The sequence below is a fragment of the Borostomias antarcticus genome, assembly GCF_949987555.1.
Source record: "Borostomias antarcticus genome assembly, chromosome: 25".
Classification (NCBI taxonomy): Eukaryota; Metazoa; Chordata; class Actinopteri; order Stomiiformes; family Stomiidae; genus Borostomias; species Borostomias antarcticus.
In genome coordinates this window covers 7,874,184-7,891,692 of record NC_140258.1, presented here as the reverse complement: position 1 = coordinate 7,891,692, position 17,509 = coordinate 7,874,184, and the positions used below count along the sequence as shown (strand labels likewise).

General features: G+C 49.7%; 1 protein-coding gene across 1 annotated transcript in view; it reads left to right on the top strand.

Annotated features, from left to right (window-relative positions):
* adgra1b (adhesion G protein-coupled receptor A1b) overlaps positions 1–17,509 on the top strand; it is a gene marked incomplete at both ends in the record, with an annotated part of 129,235 nt that overhangs the window by 107,019 nt on the left and 4,707 nt on the right. Inside the window, 3 exon segments of the mRNA XM_084458778.1 lie at positions 2,195–2,322; positions 5,735–5,858; positions 12,133–12,278. Coding sequence (XP_084314904.1) covers positions 2,195–2,322; positions 5,735–5,858; positions 12,133–12,278 — 398 coding nt within the window.

Sequence of the window (17,509 nt, the reverse complement as noted above, 5' to 3'; positions counted from 1 at the left end):
GAAAGATGTGAACATTTTGTTCGGGGGGTGGCGTGGCGTGCCTCGCCATCTTTCCCCCGGACCCTCCGTCTGGTGAAAGTGACATCTCTCTCTCTCTCCCTCTCCCTCTCTCTCTCCCTCTCTCTCTCTCTCCCTCTCTCTCTCCATCTCTCCCTCTCTCTCTCTCTCTCCCTCTCTCTCTCTCTCCCTCCCTTCCTCCTTCTGCATCCTTCCTCCTCTCCTCACTCAATCTACCTCTCCCCTAACCTGACGCGCCAGATGGCTTGCTTCGTGTAACCATCTGGGGACTCTCACTTGGAGACTGTTTGGAAAAGGGCAGGCACTTTCAAAAATACTTGGCAGGTGATTGGATGAACCATCAGTCTAACTTCAAGCGCTCCTCCCTCCCGTCCACGCCTAAACCCGCCCAGCGTAGCTGTTTGTATTTCAAATTTCTCAGAACCAATGCTGATTGGTGAGATCATTTTACAAGCTGATCCAAACAGGTCGCTATGGAGAGTGTCCAGATTTGCGAGCTCGTGAAATCAGGATAGTCTCGCAAGGCTACACCCCCCCCCCCCCCCCCACCAGCTGTGCCTGATGCAGTGAACCAAGCTAGTGTGGGTGCTGGTCAATTACAGAAGATTAGCTGTGTGCTAGCTAGTTAGATAGTCGACAAAGCGTGTTAGCTGGACTAATAGCTAGTTAGTTAGCATATTGTTTACTGGTCTGTACAGGCTAGTTAGCGGTGTGTGGTGTTGTTAATGTATCAGCTATAGGCTCTTTCCTCTTTTTTCAGCTGATTTGTGGGGCTGCTAGCTAGCCTGTCAGCTGGTCTGCCATTGTCGCCTCTCCTCCTCCAAACACAGCAGTAAATCCAGGCCACAGCAGGCCCAGTGAGTGACAGAGCCCTCTCTCGCTGTACCACTGCTCACCTCAAGATATAAAGACAGACAGCTCGCCTCGAGTTACAAAGACAGGCGCTCTCAGTCAGGGCTTAGGATTCTCAGCTATCCATTGTGAGGCCAACTGTACAGAGAAGACAGGCAGTCCGACAGTAGGCTGCCGTGGATGCTGGGAAATAGTTAAGGGAAGTGTATTGGCGGAAGGCTCTGGGAGCTGGGGAATGAGCGAGACAGACAGGCCCAGCTATCATTAAAGGCTCACTGATGCTAACTGTCCCACGGGGACCTTTGACGGCTTCCGCCAACCCCTGCCCATCCCCCTCCTCCCCCAGCCGTTTAAGTACAGTAGCTGTCATCTCCCATCGCTGAGAACCACCACTCAGTAATATACCCACTCCTCCCTCCCTCCCACTCTCTCTCTCTATCTCTCTCTCTCGCCTCATCCCCTCTCATTTTCCCACTCTCTCCGTCTCCAAATCCTCGCCGCCTTTTGCTTTCCCCTTATTCCGTCCGTCCGTCTCTCTCTCTCTCTCTCTCTCTCTCTCTCTCTCTCTCTCTCTCCCTCTCCCTCTCCCACTCTCTGTCACACTGTCACATCAGTGGAAGTCTTACACATTGTCCGTCCGTCCGTCCCCAATCCCTGCCCTCCGGACCCCCCCCTGCCCCCCCCCCCCCCACACACACACACAGGGTGGGCTGCAGCTTGCTTCCGGTGAACCCGGGGGTTTCCGCTCGGCTGGGCGGGGGAGAACGGCCGGGTGTGGATCAGTCTCTCTGCCAACTCCACCCGTCTGGAGTTTGGAAGAAGCCGAATCAAGTGCACCTGAAGTATTTGACCGCTAACACTAAAGCGCTTTGGCGCTGCGTTTTGATATATCATTGATTCCGGACACCGTTATAAACCGCGTTTTCTCCTATCCATGACCGACTGAGTAAAGACAGCGTTGGCAGAGTGTTTAGGCTGGCTTTCACATGACACGTCCTAATGAAGAAAACAGAGGGCAGACATACCTAGAACCGTTGGGACACACAGAATTCCCGCCTCTGCGCTTTGCTCAGCAACGCACCTCCAGATTTATGGACGAGCGGCGCCGTGGCGATGCAGCCCTCTGAAGAGCGTCTGCCGGGAAGAAGCGTGCCGATTGGCTCTCTCTCTCCGGGGATGGCGGTGCGCGTGTTGTGCCCCGTTTCGGGGGGGAGGGAACGTGCAGACTCATTCCCATGTCTGACCCTGGTATCTCTCTCTCTCTCTCTCTCTCTCTCTCTCTCTCCATTCTCTCTCTCTCTTTCTCCCTCTCTTTTCCTGTCAGGATCTGAAGAATGTGCTGTCTTTCCCCCCGTACCCTGGGGAGTTTCTGCACCCGGTCGTGTATGCCTGCACGGCCGTCATGCTGCTGTGCCTGTTCGCCTCCATCATCACCTACATCGTGCACCACAGGTAACAACTCACAGACTCGATTTCAGTGTGTGTGTGTCTGTGTGTATGTGTGTGTGTGCTTAGACCTGTGTATTAGTGTAAGTGTCATTGTTTTGAATTGTTCATGTTTTATTTGTCAGTCTAAATCCACAGGGCAGGAAGTGGTAATTGAAAGTACCCTGCTGTTATTTTCTTCAATTTTCTGTTTTATTTTTTCAGTATTGAATGTTTTTCCTATTTGCATTAAGCTGAATTAAAACACTGCTTTAACCAGCACATAACCAATGCACCACTAAAAACGCCAGCCAAGGAGGTTATAAGCCAAATACCACAAAAAGGAGGGATAGGGTGTTCAAACCTGTCTTTGTTTGTCATATTATGTCACAAATTGCTCAAATAACATTTTGACAAATGTAATGCACTAGCCCCAAATGATCTCAATTCCTTGCTTTTCTGTGCTAATGTGTGGATTCCACGATTCCATCTGTGTTGTTCGCATCACAGAAATCATAGGGCCCTCCACTCCCGTTCTGCAGCTTGTGTCTCCACCTCCACACCTCCTCTCTTCTCCTCTTCCTCTCCTCTCCCCTCCTCTCATTTCCTCTCTTCTTCTCCCCTCTCCTCTCCTCTCCTCTCCTCTCCTCTCCTCTCCTCTCCTCTCCTCTCCTCTCCTCTCCTCTCCTCTCCTCTCCTCTCCTCTCCTCTCCTCTCCTCTCCTCTCCTCTCCTCCTCTCCTCTCCTCTCCTAGGCTGTGTGTGAGTCAATCGCAATGGGCCAGCAAGAAAAAAACACTGCAGCCTGTCTGACTGGGATCTGAAGGAGAGGATTGGCGCATTTGTGTGTGCGTGTGCATGTGTGTGTGTGTGTGTGTGTGTGTGTGTGCGTGTGCACGTGTGCCTGCCAAACACTGCCTTCAAGAGACAGGCGGAGTCGAGAGATATCTCAATCAGATTCCCGCATGGATCCGGGCCATCGCCAGTCATCTTTCTTTCTTACGGGGGGCAGGTTAATGAGAGTGTGTGTGCGTCTGAAGCGCCGGGGCTGTGGCGCCCGTGACGCCCGTGACCTGGTGCCCGTGTCAGTCATCCAGCAGCCTGGCGGGCTGAAACAGGAATAATATCGAGCGATGCGTTCAGCCATGACGCGAGTGACAAACCTGCGGAAGAGATGATTCGGAAGGACAGGTGACCCCTTCCTGATACGGCGTCGGCGAGCTGGACCCGACGTTGCCAGACGTCACGGAGCGGTCGGAACGCGCCGGGATCGTTTCGCCTGCGAGATCGAGCCAGGGAATCGGTTAGGACCTAGCGTTAGCGTGAGAGTGTCACACCGCCGGCGTGCGTACGTGTGTGTGTGTGTGTGCGTGCGTGCGTCATGGCGAGCCTGTGTGTGTGTGGTTCCGGAGCCATCACTGTCAACAACAGGCCGTCTCCCAGCTGCAGCAGGATCAACAAGCACCTCGTAATACATCAAGTCCCAGCAGCCCCAGACAGACAGACAGGCAGACAGACAGGCAGACAGGCAGACAGACAGACAGACAGACAGACAGACAGACAGGCAGACAGACAGACAGACAGACAGGCAGGCAGGCAGGCAGACAGGCAGACAGACAGACAGACAGACAGACAGACAGGCAGACAGACAGACAGACAGACAGACAGGCAGACAGACAGACAGACAGACAGACAGGCAGACAGACAGGCAGACAGACAGACAGACAGACAGGCAGACAGACAGACAGACAGACAGACAGACAGACAGACAGACAGGCAGACAGGCAGGCAGACAGACAGGCAGGCCAGCCCTTCTCCCCGGAGCTGGGTGTGAGCTGTCACTCTGCCCTCTCCCGCTCTGTCTGTCTCCGGCGCCAGAGGCCCTCCACCACGCGGTCTGAGCGTAGGCCGCTGCCGACCGGGACAGACGCTTATCGGCTCACGGAGCGAGAACGGGTCGAGGGGGCGACGGGGTTCGCATCTGTGTGAGAGCAAATGAATGCAAGCTCATGCATGTATGTAACGGGGCGAGCGCGCGTGCGCACACACACACGCACATACACACATATGTACGCACTCGCAAACAGACATTATATCCCTTCCCTCTCTCCCAGCTTTGTCCCTCATTGGTTGTATGTCCCTTTCGAGGGTTTAGAGGACAGAGGAGGAGAGGGGGGGGCGCTTTAGCCATACGCTCTCCTGGGGGGGTGGGGAGTGAGGGGGATGGGGAGTGGACGGTTGCCAGGTTAATGTTCTTGACCCAGTGAAAGCCAATACGGGAGCCTATGAAAACCCCCTTCTCGGGGAGCCAGAGGCCCGGCTGATTTATGGCCTCTCTCCCGGACCGGGTTCAGCACCTGGGAAGCGGCGGTGACGACAACCCCCCTCCCCCCTCCTCCTCCTCCTCGTCTGTCTGGCACGGAGCGGCGAGGCAACGTCCCTCTCCCCCCCCCGACACGCCCGGCCGCTCCCTACCACCGCTCTCCCTCTCTCCGTCCGCAGTCGGCTCGCGCGCTGCCGCCGGCGAGGGCCGCCATTTTGGGGGAGCCGAGCAAGGGGCCCGGGGGATATTCCGGGACATTTCATATTCATGGTTACGATAATGGCGCCGGGCAGTTTTAATGAACGGCAGCACTTCAGCCGTTATGGCCGTCCGCGGTCTGACGCTGGGTTTTTAATACCCCCGTGGTTCCCGACCAAACTCCCCTTTTTGTAGTAGCAAAGTATATGTTTGAGTATCCGTAACGACGACAGGGAGGACACTTTTAGGCTGTTTTTTTTAGATATACCATGTGGTCCGTTAGCGTTTTGGTGTTAATCTATGCCATACTGTACGTTTGCACCGGCTGATTTACAGTACAGTACAGTCTTCTCTGACAGCAGGACACTGTGGTGGCAATATGGGTTAAGTGCCGCCATGCCTGAGGGGCCATAATACTACATCTGATCCACATTTCTCACAAAGTATGCGTGTGTGCATATGTGTGTGTGTGTGTGTGTGTGTGTGTGTGTGTGTGTGTGTGTGTGTGTGTGTGTGTGTGTGTGACCAATGGTACTCTATTGTTTGAGTGTTCCAATTGACTCAGCCTACTGGAATCAATCTGTTTTGATTCCATCATCGAGTGGGCGAAATGATTTTCCATGTGAGAGTGTATGTGAGTATGTATGTGTGTGAGTGTGTTTGTGTGTGCGCGCGTGCGCGCGTGCGTGAAATGGCTGTGTTCTGAACTGCACAGTACAGGCACATTAGTGGGAAAACACGCCCCCCCCCGCGTAAAAGCCACGCAATCCGACCTGTATTTCAGCCGACTCGCAGTGTACGCCGAAACCTCGCCGGCATCACTTTGAATACAGCTCGCCGGTGTATCGCAGATGTAATACGTGTCCCAGGACCGACTGTGTTTAACCCTCTCTCTCTCTCTCTCGTCTCCCTCGCACAGCACCATCCGGATCAGCCGGAAGGGATGGCACACGCTCCTCAACTTCTGCTTCCACACGGCCCTGACCTTCGCAGTGTTCGCCGGAGGCATCAATCGCATCAAATACCCCATCATCTGCCAAGCCGTAAGTGCCCTTCCCTTACAGTCCTCCGCGCCCTCCCTCCCTCCCTCCCTCCCTCTCGGAGCTCTCCAGGAAATCGATTAAGGATGTCTGTGGGGGCGAGCGGTGGAGCGGAGTGACTGAGGCCCGGCGATGTGTCGAGGGTCGCTCCCCCTGTGGTCGGTGTAGGCAACGAGATCTCTCTTCCTCTCTCTCTCTCTCTCTCCCTCTCTCTCTCCATCTCTCTCTCTTTCCCACATCTCTCTCCCTCTTCTCTCTCTCTCACTCTTTCTTTCTCTCTCCCTGTCCTCTGGTGATAGTGCTGGTTTTGATGGCTGCCTGGTGCTATGCTAACTGTTATGGAAGGGGGCCCGTCGACTTAATTAAACTCCATTGTCTCGCCGCTGACTCAGGGAAATGCCGCCGCCGTTGCCCAGCCTGCAGGACGCGGCGTTCGGGGTGGCCGGATTGGATAAAAGTTAATGGCCGCGTTTCCCGAAACCCTTCTTAGCGCTAAGAAGCTCTTTGAGTCTTCTTACGGCTCCAGAAAGAAGAAAACGCGTTTCCCGAAACCCTTCTTCACCAAAGACGTTCTTTCGTAAGAAGGATTTGAAAGAGGGCTCTGGGGCGTTCTTAACACTCATCTCAGCGACCAAACGCTCGCAGATCCAGCCGTGTCAGGCAAAAGGAGATATTTATCTAACGCGCACTGTTCCGTCTTATTGTGTTTCCCCCTTTTTCCTTTCTTTCATGCACCCTCCCACCCGGGAGATCGGAGTTCCGGAGGGGATGACTTTATGTTATCATCAGTGTAACTGACCGCTTTGGGAAAACTTGGGGAAATCTCTCCTAATATGGTTACATGTGTTTTACCGTATCCCTCTAATCAGAATGGATTCCTTTTATAATAAGAATGTATTATTCTTATTAGAAAAGGATAATTAAAAATTATTTAAAAAAAAAAAATTATATAGGCCTACTGTAGCACCTTTCACCGAACCCAAGGTCATTTAAATTTTAATTTTGATGCTGCTCTGTAGTTTTTCTCGCTATTTGATGAAGGCCTACTGCCTCGTACTTTACCAGGCTTTATATATCAAGCAATTTGAGCTGCAGTCCATGTCTGAAATAAATAAAGTTTAATTAAGTTTAACATCATGACCATGATTATTCTGCAACCATCCCACATCTGCATGCACATACAGTATGAGATACAGTAGTTCATCCCCATCAAATATGTGCAACTACCCCCGGATCATCATACACCATAGTCTGCATTAACCAATAGCTGTGTGTGATTGGATGTGAAGAATTTTTACAGCTCACTTTTCTGTCCCCTGGGTGAAACTGTTTTTTTTAGTTGCTTCCCTCTGGAATATGTAGGGGTGGGACCTATGCCACCCTCCCATTGCTCTCTGTAAAGTGCATTTTGTTGCCTCTGTGTATGAAATGCGCTATACAAATAACGTTTGATTTGATGTATTCATACTCTTATCAGATGGGCCATTTTTTGTTGCTTATAGGCTACATGCAGTTTGTTGTGCCATCTTGAATGTGTCCCTTGTGGCTTATTATTTCTAGCCTACCTGTCACAAGGTCTCGCATTGTACTGTGCATAGGTGAGCTGTTGATATTTGGTGGGCATGGCAGGAGAATGGGAGATGTGTGGATTCAGTCCGCAATTATTAGAATCGCGTTCGGGCGCCTTGTTCCCCGCGTGTGTATGTATTACCAAAACGGTGGTAGAGCAATTATCAGGCTTTCTCAAAAGTGCTAGTTTTGTCAACGTTTTGATCTGAACCATTGTATATGAACATAAGTAACCTTAAAAACGGGCTAAACATGCATTTTCCCTTTACTACTCCTTTAAGTGCGGCGCTAAGATGGACCTTAAGAAGAACTCAAAGAAGACGTTCGGGAAACACTCTCTTCTTAAGGCTCCGTCTTAGCGACTTCTTCTTTGGAGCCATCTTAACTCCTTAAGAAGGTTATTTATCGGGAAACCCGGCCAATGTCTGGTTGAGAGAGAGAGAGAGAGAGAGAATAATCTCTATAACTAGGAATGCATGTCCTCGTTTCAGAGATGCGTTTTGTCAGATTGATAGGAAGACATCTTGGCAGGGAGGCCTGGGATCCGTCCTCCTGTGCCTTTCTCTGTCCGCTCTGTGTGTGGGCATTAAACCGCCGCCAAGATTGATGTGCCGCTCTTTTCAACCTTTCACTTGACGTTTAAAAGACCTTTCGCTCATCCCTTGTTCCTGTCAACAGGAACTTCATTTTGAAATCCTCATCAATTATAGTGAACAAGTTAGTGCCTTTTAGGATCCTTTATAATTTGCATAGAAGATGGGAGTTAATAATGCCCTGCTGAGTACAAGCTCCACGCCATGAACACTCAACCATGAAAGAGTACAACGCTCTGAGAGAACCATGCCTTCTGATTTCTCTAGTGCCTTTAACACAATTCAGCATCATCTCAAAGCAGAAATGAATGAGTTTTAATTGAGCATAAATCGACATATATTATCTTAATTATCTTAATGCAAGGCCTACGTTTGTGAAAACGAACAGCGATACTACAGAGATGATTCATACCTATAGCCTACCAGCTCCAAAGGGCACAGTTTTATCTCCATTTTTATTTTCCCTGTAGCCTACACTTCAGACTGTGGCCGTAAGAACAAAACCTGTCATCTGTGTTGTAGATGATGAACATTGCAGACAAGGGGTAAATAGCTTTGTTAAGTGGTGCTGGGCCAATATTCTCAATCTACCAAGACAAATGAGATTATAATTGATTTTAAAAAATAAGAAACTGGAATGAGAAAATCCCCAAGAAATAGGGATTTATGAGATTTCATGCAAAATATTCAAATCAAATACATACAATTTTCTTTCTCCAATGTATGTTCATAAAGGTCAGGTACAATGAATTTGATTCCAAATTAATTAATATTAACCGTTGCCATGGCAGCAGATCACACTTTTGATGAAAATACGGGTTGTTTTGGATAAACCTTCCTATACACCCATTGAGTCTTTGGTCATTAGCATGTAGAAATTCTAAGTACATGATACACACTGGCAGGTATATTTGTTTATTTATTCATATATATATATATATATGTGTGTGTGTGTGTGCGCGTGTGTGTGCGCGTGTGTGTGTACATACATATGTTGACTTTCGTTGTCTTTTATTATGCGGGAAATCAAAAGCAGAGACATATAGAGCGGGAAATCGAGAGAGACATGGAAATGCCCCCCAACCCCCCCAGCAAATCACACGCTGCCGATACTAGCCTATGAGAATCCTGACATTTAGAACAACACGCACTAACATACAGGGGTCAAAGTAATACTCAATTTCATTGGGTGGGGGACAATGAAAGAGACCGAAGGTAGTGTGAAGAGGTGTGTGAAGGTGTGTGTGATGTGAATCGGTGAATGAGAGGCCTTCATTGTAAAGTGCATTGGATAAAAGCACTATATAAATGCAGTCCTTTTACCATTTGGCATTGTGAAAAGCCAGGTGAGGTGCTGGGTGGACCGAGGGGCGGCAGGGGAGAGAGGTCAAGGCAGCCACCCCTAAGCAGCCAGCCTAATAGCTGCCTTTGTCCACATTCAGCTGGCGTGGCCTGCACTGCACACTTCAGCCATAATTGGGCTTTTCACCTGTAGGCTGCCAGCACAGTGGGGTGTATACATTATGCCCAAGAGCCTGCCTGTTCTTTGTGTGTGAGGAACTATTTCTTTAAAACCAATGTACCTAGGTAAAGAAGTGATTTATTGTGGAGTGCATAGTTAAGCGACCTATAGGCAGCCAGCACAGTGGGTTGTATTCATTATGCCCAAGAGACTGCCTGCTCCTTGTGTGTGAGGAACTATTTCTGTAAAGCCAATGTACCCAGTTAAAGAAGTGATTTAGTGTGGAGTGCAGTTCAGCGACTGGGTGTGTTCACCCAATTTTTACCTTTATGGTAAAAACTGGGAGATGGGATCAGAGGATGGAGTGTTCTGTTGTCTGGAACTCCATCCAACAGCCTGTCTGGCCAGTGTGCTGTCCCTGCAGTCCCAGCACCTTCACCCGGGTGCTTCTGCCCCCTTATCTCCAACAGAGCAGGTGTAGGAGGAAGATGACCTCTTCTTGGGATATGCACTTTTCTTACTTTTTTCATCAAAAGTGTATTTTGCTGGCATGGTCAAAAATTGTGAATATTCATTCATTTGGACCCACATTCCATTGTGAATTGAGATAAATTCATTTTAAAATGATAAGGGGTACACGGAACAACAATAATCTCTCTCTCTCTCTCTCTCTCTCTCTCTCAATCTCTCTCTCTCTCTCTCTCTCTCTCTCTCTCTCTCTCTCTCTCTCTCAAGCACCAAAGGGGAGGTGGGGGGGGGGGCTGGGTGGCTTCTGCCTCCCCTCCTGGCACAATACTTTATCCTCTCCTTCCACGCTGTACAGACTCCGCCTCAATACGCCGAGGCCAGCATCAGGAAGCTAACAGGAAGAGGAGGGGAGGAGACACAATGAGACACCTCCGTTTCCTGTCACCGCTCAAAAGCTCAAAGCTCGTCAGCCCTTCCGACATTGACCCCACCTTCTCCCTCTGCCACTTAGCATTGCATTAAATACCCTAATTAGCATATCCCCACTCCATTTACCTCGCGCATCCAGTGAAAAGTAAACACAATGATGCCTGTGGGCATAAGGGAAATCTGCTCCTTGGCAAGGCGATTGGTTGAGGCTAGCGTTGGGGTGTGCGGTGTTGCCGGTGTGTGTGTAACAGCAGCGTAGCGCCACACAGCGTAGCTCCAGGGGAGTCAGGCCCGCTCCTCTCCGCCCCCTGTGGGTTTGAAGCAGACCCAGCAGTGGCAGGATTCAGGATGATTACATGGCTGAAAAGAGAAGCTGGCTACAGAAGAGACGTGTGATGGCACACACACACACACACACACACACACACACACACACGCCTGCTGATCCCTCTCAAACCCAGCGGGACGGGGACCCCCCCCCCATTCTCTCTGACAGGGGAACTTCAAGGAGTCATCGGCTCTGGCAGTCTCTCAGAACTTCAAAAAGATACACCCCCTCCTCCACCACCTCCACTTTCTACCCCCTTTTCCGCATCTTCTTTCACCCCCTCCCACTCCTCCAGCGCTGCGGATCTGTCTTCTCCAACGCTAGTTTGTGTCTCCTCCTCCGCAGGCGGCGCGTGACGACGACGGCAGGTCGCGCCGACTCTCGCCGCGCGCCGCTCGCTACGCATTCTGACCGGCGACTCGGCTTAACGAATACGCAGGCCCGTTCATCCTCTCAGCGCAGTGACTCAGCATAACAGTCCACCCTGTTAAGTTCCTCCATCTATTAATAACTCTCTCCTCTACCACATACTGTACCCAGAGGGCCGGTCCAAGTGGTTTCGTCAGCGTCCGCCTACTTAGGCCCCTCCCCCTCGCCACTAACCGGCTCCAGTTAGCAGCAGGGGTTCTGGGAGGTTTCTGCTACGTCCGGCTGACTGGGCAGAGGAGGGCATTTGATTCGTAGTTTTGATCGTGCCAGCATTCAAACAGTTTCATAGCGGGGCGGACGGGGCACTCTAATTCTCAGGTCCCTTCTCCTCTCCTTCTCTCTTTATGCCATCTGTTACTCTCTTTGGTTCCAGAGAAAAAGCTGTAGAACAGTGCCAGATCAACTCCCATTCAGGCACATTTCATGAATATTAAAACGGGGGGCCAGGGAGTCCACCAGACAACAAAGTGCTTATGTTGTATTGAAGATGTGACCGACATTCCCTATTCTGATGTTATTATTCTCAGCTCAACTTGCGTGTCCGCTAAATTCAGCGTCAAGGGGGGTGGTTCGTCTCTATCAAAGGAACACTATGGAAACTCTTTCTCCTGCGGAAAAAAAAACATCATGCTTGTAGTTCAGTGACTTTGTGAACAAACTCCTCCGGAAGTCTTGCTAAATGGCGAGAAGACGCAGTCACGACTGAAAGGCAAGCTCTGTGGAAAGACCCTTGAAGTGACAGCGACTGTGTGTGTCAAAGTAATGTCGCTGCTGTGCGTGTGTGTCCGTGCGTATGTGTGTGTGTGTGTGTGCGCGTCTGTGTGTGTGTGTGAACAAGAACTTTTCCCTCGAGTCAGCAGTGTGAGAGTTGTTAAGAGAGGCAGGAATCTGAAGTGATATGGAAGTACAGTACACTAAGCATTTGCCTCTGTGTGTGTGTGTGTGTGTGTGTGTGTGTGTGTGTGTATATGTGTATGCGTGTGTCTTGTCTCGATGCAGGTGGGTGTGGTGCTACATTACTCGTCCCTCTCCACCATGCTGTGGCTAGGTGTGACGGCCAGGAACATTTACAAGCAGGTGACCAAGAAGCCCCCGCAGCCCCAGGATGGTGACCCGCCAGTCGCCTCCAAACAGCCCCTGCTGAGGTACGTTTAGCACAGACACACACACACACACACACCAATACACACGCGCTTACACACACACACACACACACACATAAACACACACCAATACACACACACCTCACCCCTGAGTCATGGATCACTGCTGTGTGACCACTCTGCTGCAGGCTGCAAAGTGTGTGTGTGTGTGTGTGTGTATGTATGTGTATGTGTGCGCGCGTGTGCATGCGTGCAACTTTTTTTCTGAACTGGAGACATTTCTCTGGGAATGTGCTGTGTGTATACTTTAAGGGTCAAGGGCTGCTTCTATGCCTTCTTATGTCATTTTGTTCTCCAGCATGTGCCTTGTGTAGCCAGAGGGACACATAGGGGCCTCATACGACAGACCTGACCTGCCCTGCTCATGTGTGATGAAGCTGCTCCTCCCTAGCCAGCCGGTTGGCTGTGCCTGGTGCCGGCTTGTTAAACACCCCGGCTTCTCACCTCTGTTTAAACCTTTGTTTGATATTCTGTAGAAAATGTCATTTACTACAGAGAACAGAGATGATTTGCTTTGTGTACTGCTTACAAGAAAACAGTGTGAGTCGTGCAAAGGTGTGTGTGTGCGTTTCATGTGTTTGCTTAATCCGTCTGTAAATACAGAACACAGAAACACTAGGGATTGGCTGAGTTGAGTTATTGGGTGATTTATCTGAAGAGGTGTCTGGGGCTGGTTTGCATTTTTTAGTCCAAGACGTTTGTTCCCCGCGCACACTCCACCACAGCAATATTACTGTCACTGCTTTCCAATTTTGGCTGTTTGGCTCATGTTTTTCTTACACTTGCTCTTGTCAAGAAAATACATTTTGATTCCTGAGTCATTCACAGCCAGCAGGGGGAAGAAGTGTGGGAGGTTGATTTATAATGTATGACGCACATAAATGAGTCTGATATATACCCTCGATAGCCGGAGGCGTAGACCATTCTTTTTAATCAGCTAAATTCCAGACATGGGGCCTATTCCGTTAAGAACCCCCCCCCACACACACACACACACACTCTTTCCCTTTGGGAACACGACAGGGTTGACTTTCGAGGTGCAGGCTGCTGCTTAGCAACGATGGCTTGCGCAGACGGTGCCAGCACTATCTGTCCAGCATTACTGTTATCATCATCATTATCACCTTCGTCATCATCATCATTATCATCAACACGGCCATTTTGTCTGCATTAGGCTACCTCGGCATATCAACTAGTCGCCGCCGTTGTACCGTTGTCTCTATGGCAGGGTTGACAACTGTGACAGTGTGGGAGACTCCCGCTTCTGCCGCTGAGATATTCATCAGCCTGTAGACACCTGTGGGGCCCCCGTACACACACGTGCGCGCGTAAGAAAATCAGAAGTTGGCCAGCAGGTCACAGTTTGCAACCATTTGCTGAAGTGAAACCATGCAGGCCAGGTCCAGCCTGGCTTATGTGCGTTTCTGTTCAGGACTGATAGGACGGAAGCCTGTCATGCCACTGAAATAGCTGTGAATTGAAATGACATTAAATAATGTCTGATAAATTAAGATAGGTCGACACATCAGTTCCAATGCTTCCAATGCTAATCCAGCACAATGAGAGTGGGATAGCCAGTTAGCTCATGAGCTCACAACAACTAGCAGCAGCTTCCCTAACATTAATAGTAGCGGTCAGTGGCTAACGCAATTACACTGATGATTCCTGTAACGTTAGCTATTTTGCTGCAATTGGTTCAACTTCTGTTTCTGGACAAAGGTAAGGGATAAACCCAGATAACACAAGGCTGTGAGACCACTGGGTCTTGAATCCCTGATCGTCTGCATGGGAGTCGGACGCTTCATCCACTACACTACTGAGGAACTTGAAAGTGCGACGTCATCGTGTATTTATTTTCGTGTGCTGGGACCACTGCCTCTTGTGGTGGCAACATAGAAATGCAGGTCAACAACGGGACGGAAGGAAAGAGGGAGGGAGGGAAGGAGTGACAACCCGACACATGCTATCTATGGTGCGCTGGCTTGCAGCCATGCACAAAAACGGTTAGGAAATCCCTATTAGTGATAATTCATAATTTTGGATTAAAGCTTGGATTAAAGCTGACCCATGTTTCAAAAACAGCTGGCAGCTGATCAGCTTAAACATATGTAACCCACGCGTTCTGATAAACATGAGGCCTCTCAGTGGCATGCCCTCCCAGGCAGGACTGCAGATGTGAGAGAGGGGGGAGCGTGAGAGTGGAGGAGAGGAAGAGGAGACTTAAACAACCTGTTACCATGGCGACGACAGCCAAAAACTGTAACTACAGTAATTGGCTCAGTCACCTGTCTGGGCGGCAGACTCGTTGGGATTCGGGAAGCTCGGTCACAAATCTCGATCCTTGTTAGACTTTGACGGTTTTAATTCCTGTCCGCATATCTGATCCCACTGTTGCCTTGCGGATTTCAGATTTCATTCTTTTTCTGCCTACTCATGTTGTTTGGCACATTTAAGAGGATGAGCTTTGGGAGGGATGCTCTCCTTACTGGGGGAAGGTGCTGTGCGGGCGCTTCGCAGGTTCAGACAGCTCTCATGTGGAAATGCTACAGGGAACCTTGTTAATATGGGTTCACATCAGCCAAGGCAGTTTCATGTTTAGAATATATAGGCCTATATATATTTTAAACTGCCTTCTCAGTTCTGAAACTATAACTATGTCATGGTGAATCTTCAAGACTTCTGTTTTACATCAAAGACCCTGTTTAAACTTGGTTTTACAATGCGTTTTGGACGATCATATTCAAAGTGGACAGCGCTAAATACAAGTGTAAAGGGCCACCACAACGTTTTGTGAAATGTTTCCTCAAACCACTTGCCAAGATGGTCTGGGACACATTTGACCACATATCTTTAGTAGTCTAAATGCTAATGCGTCCTGATGCGTCCCCGACAAAGACGTAACAGGAAAACACGTCATCAGTGCACAATAATTTTTCTCCTTTTTCACCTTGTCCTATCAATTGAAACAGTGGGAATAGTCCAGGCTTTCATGCGCACTTTTTTCAATCTGCTTCAACTGACTGATTATTGATTTGTTTACATGGAACAGCTGTGCGAAGCGCAGGCAGGAGTGAGTGAGTTACTATGGTTACTATATACGAACCCTGCTTTAGACTGAGAGAGATTCAGACAGATGTGAACCCTGCTTTAGACTGAGAGATTCAGGCAGATGTAAACCCTGTTTTAGACTGAGAGATTCAGACAGATGTGAACCCTGCTTTAGACTGAGAGAGATTCAGACAGATGTGAACCCTGCTTTAGACTGAGAGAGATTCAGACAGATGTGAACCCTGTTTTAGAGTGAGAGAGAGTCAGGCAGTTGTGAACCCAGCTTTATACAGAGAGATTCAGACAGATGTGAACCCTGCTTTAGACTGAGATTCAGAGAGATGTGAACCCTGCTTTAGACAGAGAGATTGAGACAGCTGTGAACCCTGCTTTAGAGTGAGAGATTCAGACAGATGTGAACCCTGCTTTAGACTGAGAGTGATTCAGACAGATGTGAACCCTGCTTTAGAGTGAGAGATTCAGACAGATGTGAACCCTGCTTTAGACTGAGAGTGATTCAGACAGATGTGAACCCTGCTTTAGACTGAGAGTGATTCAGACAGATGTGAACCCTGCTTTAGACAGAGCGATTCAGACAGATGTGAACCCTGCTTTAGACTGAGAGATTCAAACAGACGTGAACCCTGCTTTAGACAGAGTGATTCAGACAGATGTGAACCCTGCTTTAGACTGAGAGATTCAGACAGATGTGAACCCTGCTTTAGACAGAGTGATTCAGACAGACGTGAACCCTGCTTTAGACGGAGATTCAAACAGATGTGAACCCTGCTTTAGAGTGAGAGATTCAAACAGATGTGAACCCTGCTTTAGAGTGAGAGATTCAGACAGACGTGAACCCTGCTTTAGACATAGATTCAGACAGACGTGAACCCTGCTTTAGACAGAGAGATTCAGACAGATGTGAACCCTGCTTTAGACTGAGAGATTCAGACAGATGTGAACGCTGCTTTAGACTTGAGAGATTCAGACGGGCGCAGGCATTTAAATGGAACTGAGGAAGACAGGCAGGTGGCAGACTCACTGTGGTGTCACGACCATGCCGTGGGCCGACGTTAGGCTCCATGAATCATTCGTTACGAGCTCTATGACGAAACTCTATCACGGCACAGTGAAAGACTTCACATAGTCACGGCATTCCGGCAGAGCGCGTTGGTTTCTCCCGGCATGTTGTAATTGGTCTGCAATCCGTGGAGGCCAGTGAAAGTCATCCAGGATGAGGGACCGTGGTGGGAGCTCTCTCAGGAGAGCTCACCGCAGGGGGGCGAGGGGCGGCGTGCGGCGGACACTGCGGAGTTGATCGCCCCTGTGATTAACTGTGACGGCCGCCGTCAGAGGAGGGGACGAGCCCGAGGGGAAATTGACAAATCAATTTCCACTCATCCATTCCCTTGCTCTCATCCCCATTCCTCTGTCCTCCCCTGCTCCCGCTCAGAAACAAGTCCCGTGACAGGGCCCCACCCCCCAACGACGGCGGCGGCTTATTGGTCCTCGCGGATAATCACGGCAGCCTATCACGGCGCCGCGGTCGAACCAGGTGCTCTGTGCAGGCCCACAGTTGAAATGCCGGCATCATGCTGATTACTCAACACGCACGCACACACACACCCACTCACACACCCACACACGCATACTCAATTACGGCAGTGTGACAGGGCTGTATTGTTTTGCGAGGTGCAGTTTTCAGCTCAATGCGTTCTGCAAACGCCACTTAACTTAAGTATATAAAAAGGAGTTGGCAGAGTAGTCTCACTTTGTGAATGGTGGCCGGCACGGTAGTACCAGAATACCCAGGTCCAGAGAGAGAGAGGGAGAGAAGAAGAGAGAGAGAGAGAGAGACCAGGGTCAGAGAGACAGGGGGAGGACATGAAAGTACAGAGATGGAGGAGAGGACGGAGTCTCCTCCAGGGAGACTCTCCATTGTCTATTTATATCGGTTGCTCCCTGAACCTCCTCCAGAGAGAGCCCACATGCTGGTCCAAGCTCTGGCCACTTTGTGTGTGTTTCACTTCCTTGTTTATGAAACGTGCCGATGCAGCGAGAGGCAGACCTGGTATAACAGCAATCCCTTTTTCCTTTCCAATCTTTATCAGAGCTGCTCTTGTAACACTCAGGTAGCCTACATGTGTCTGACGCGCACACGCGCT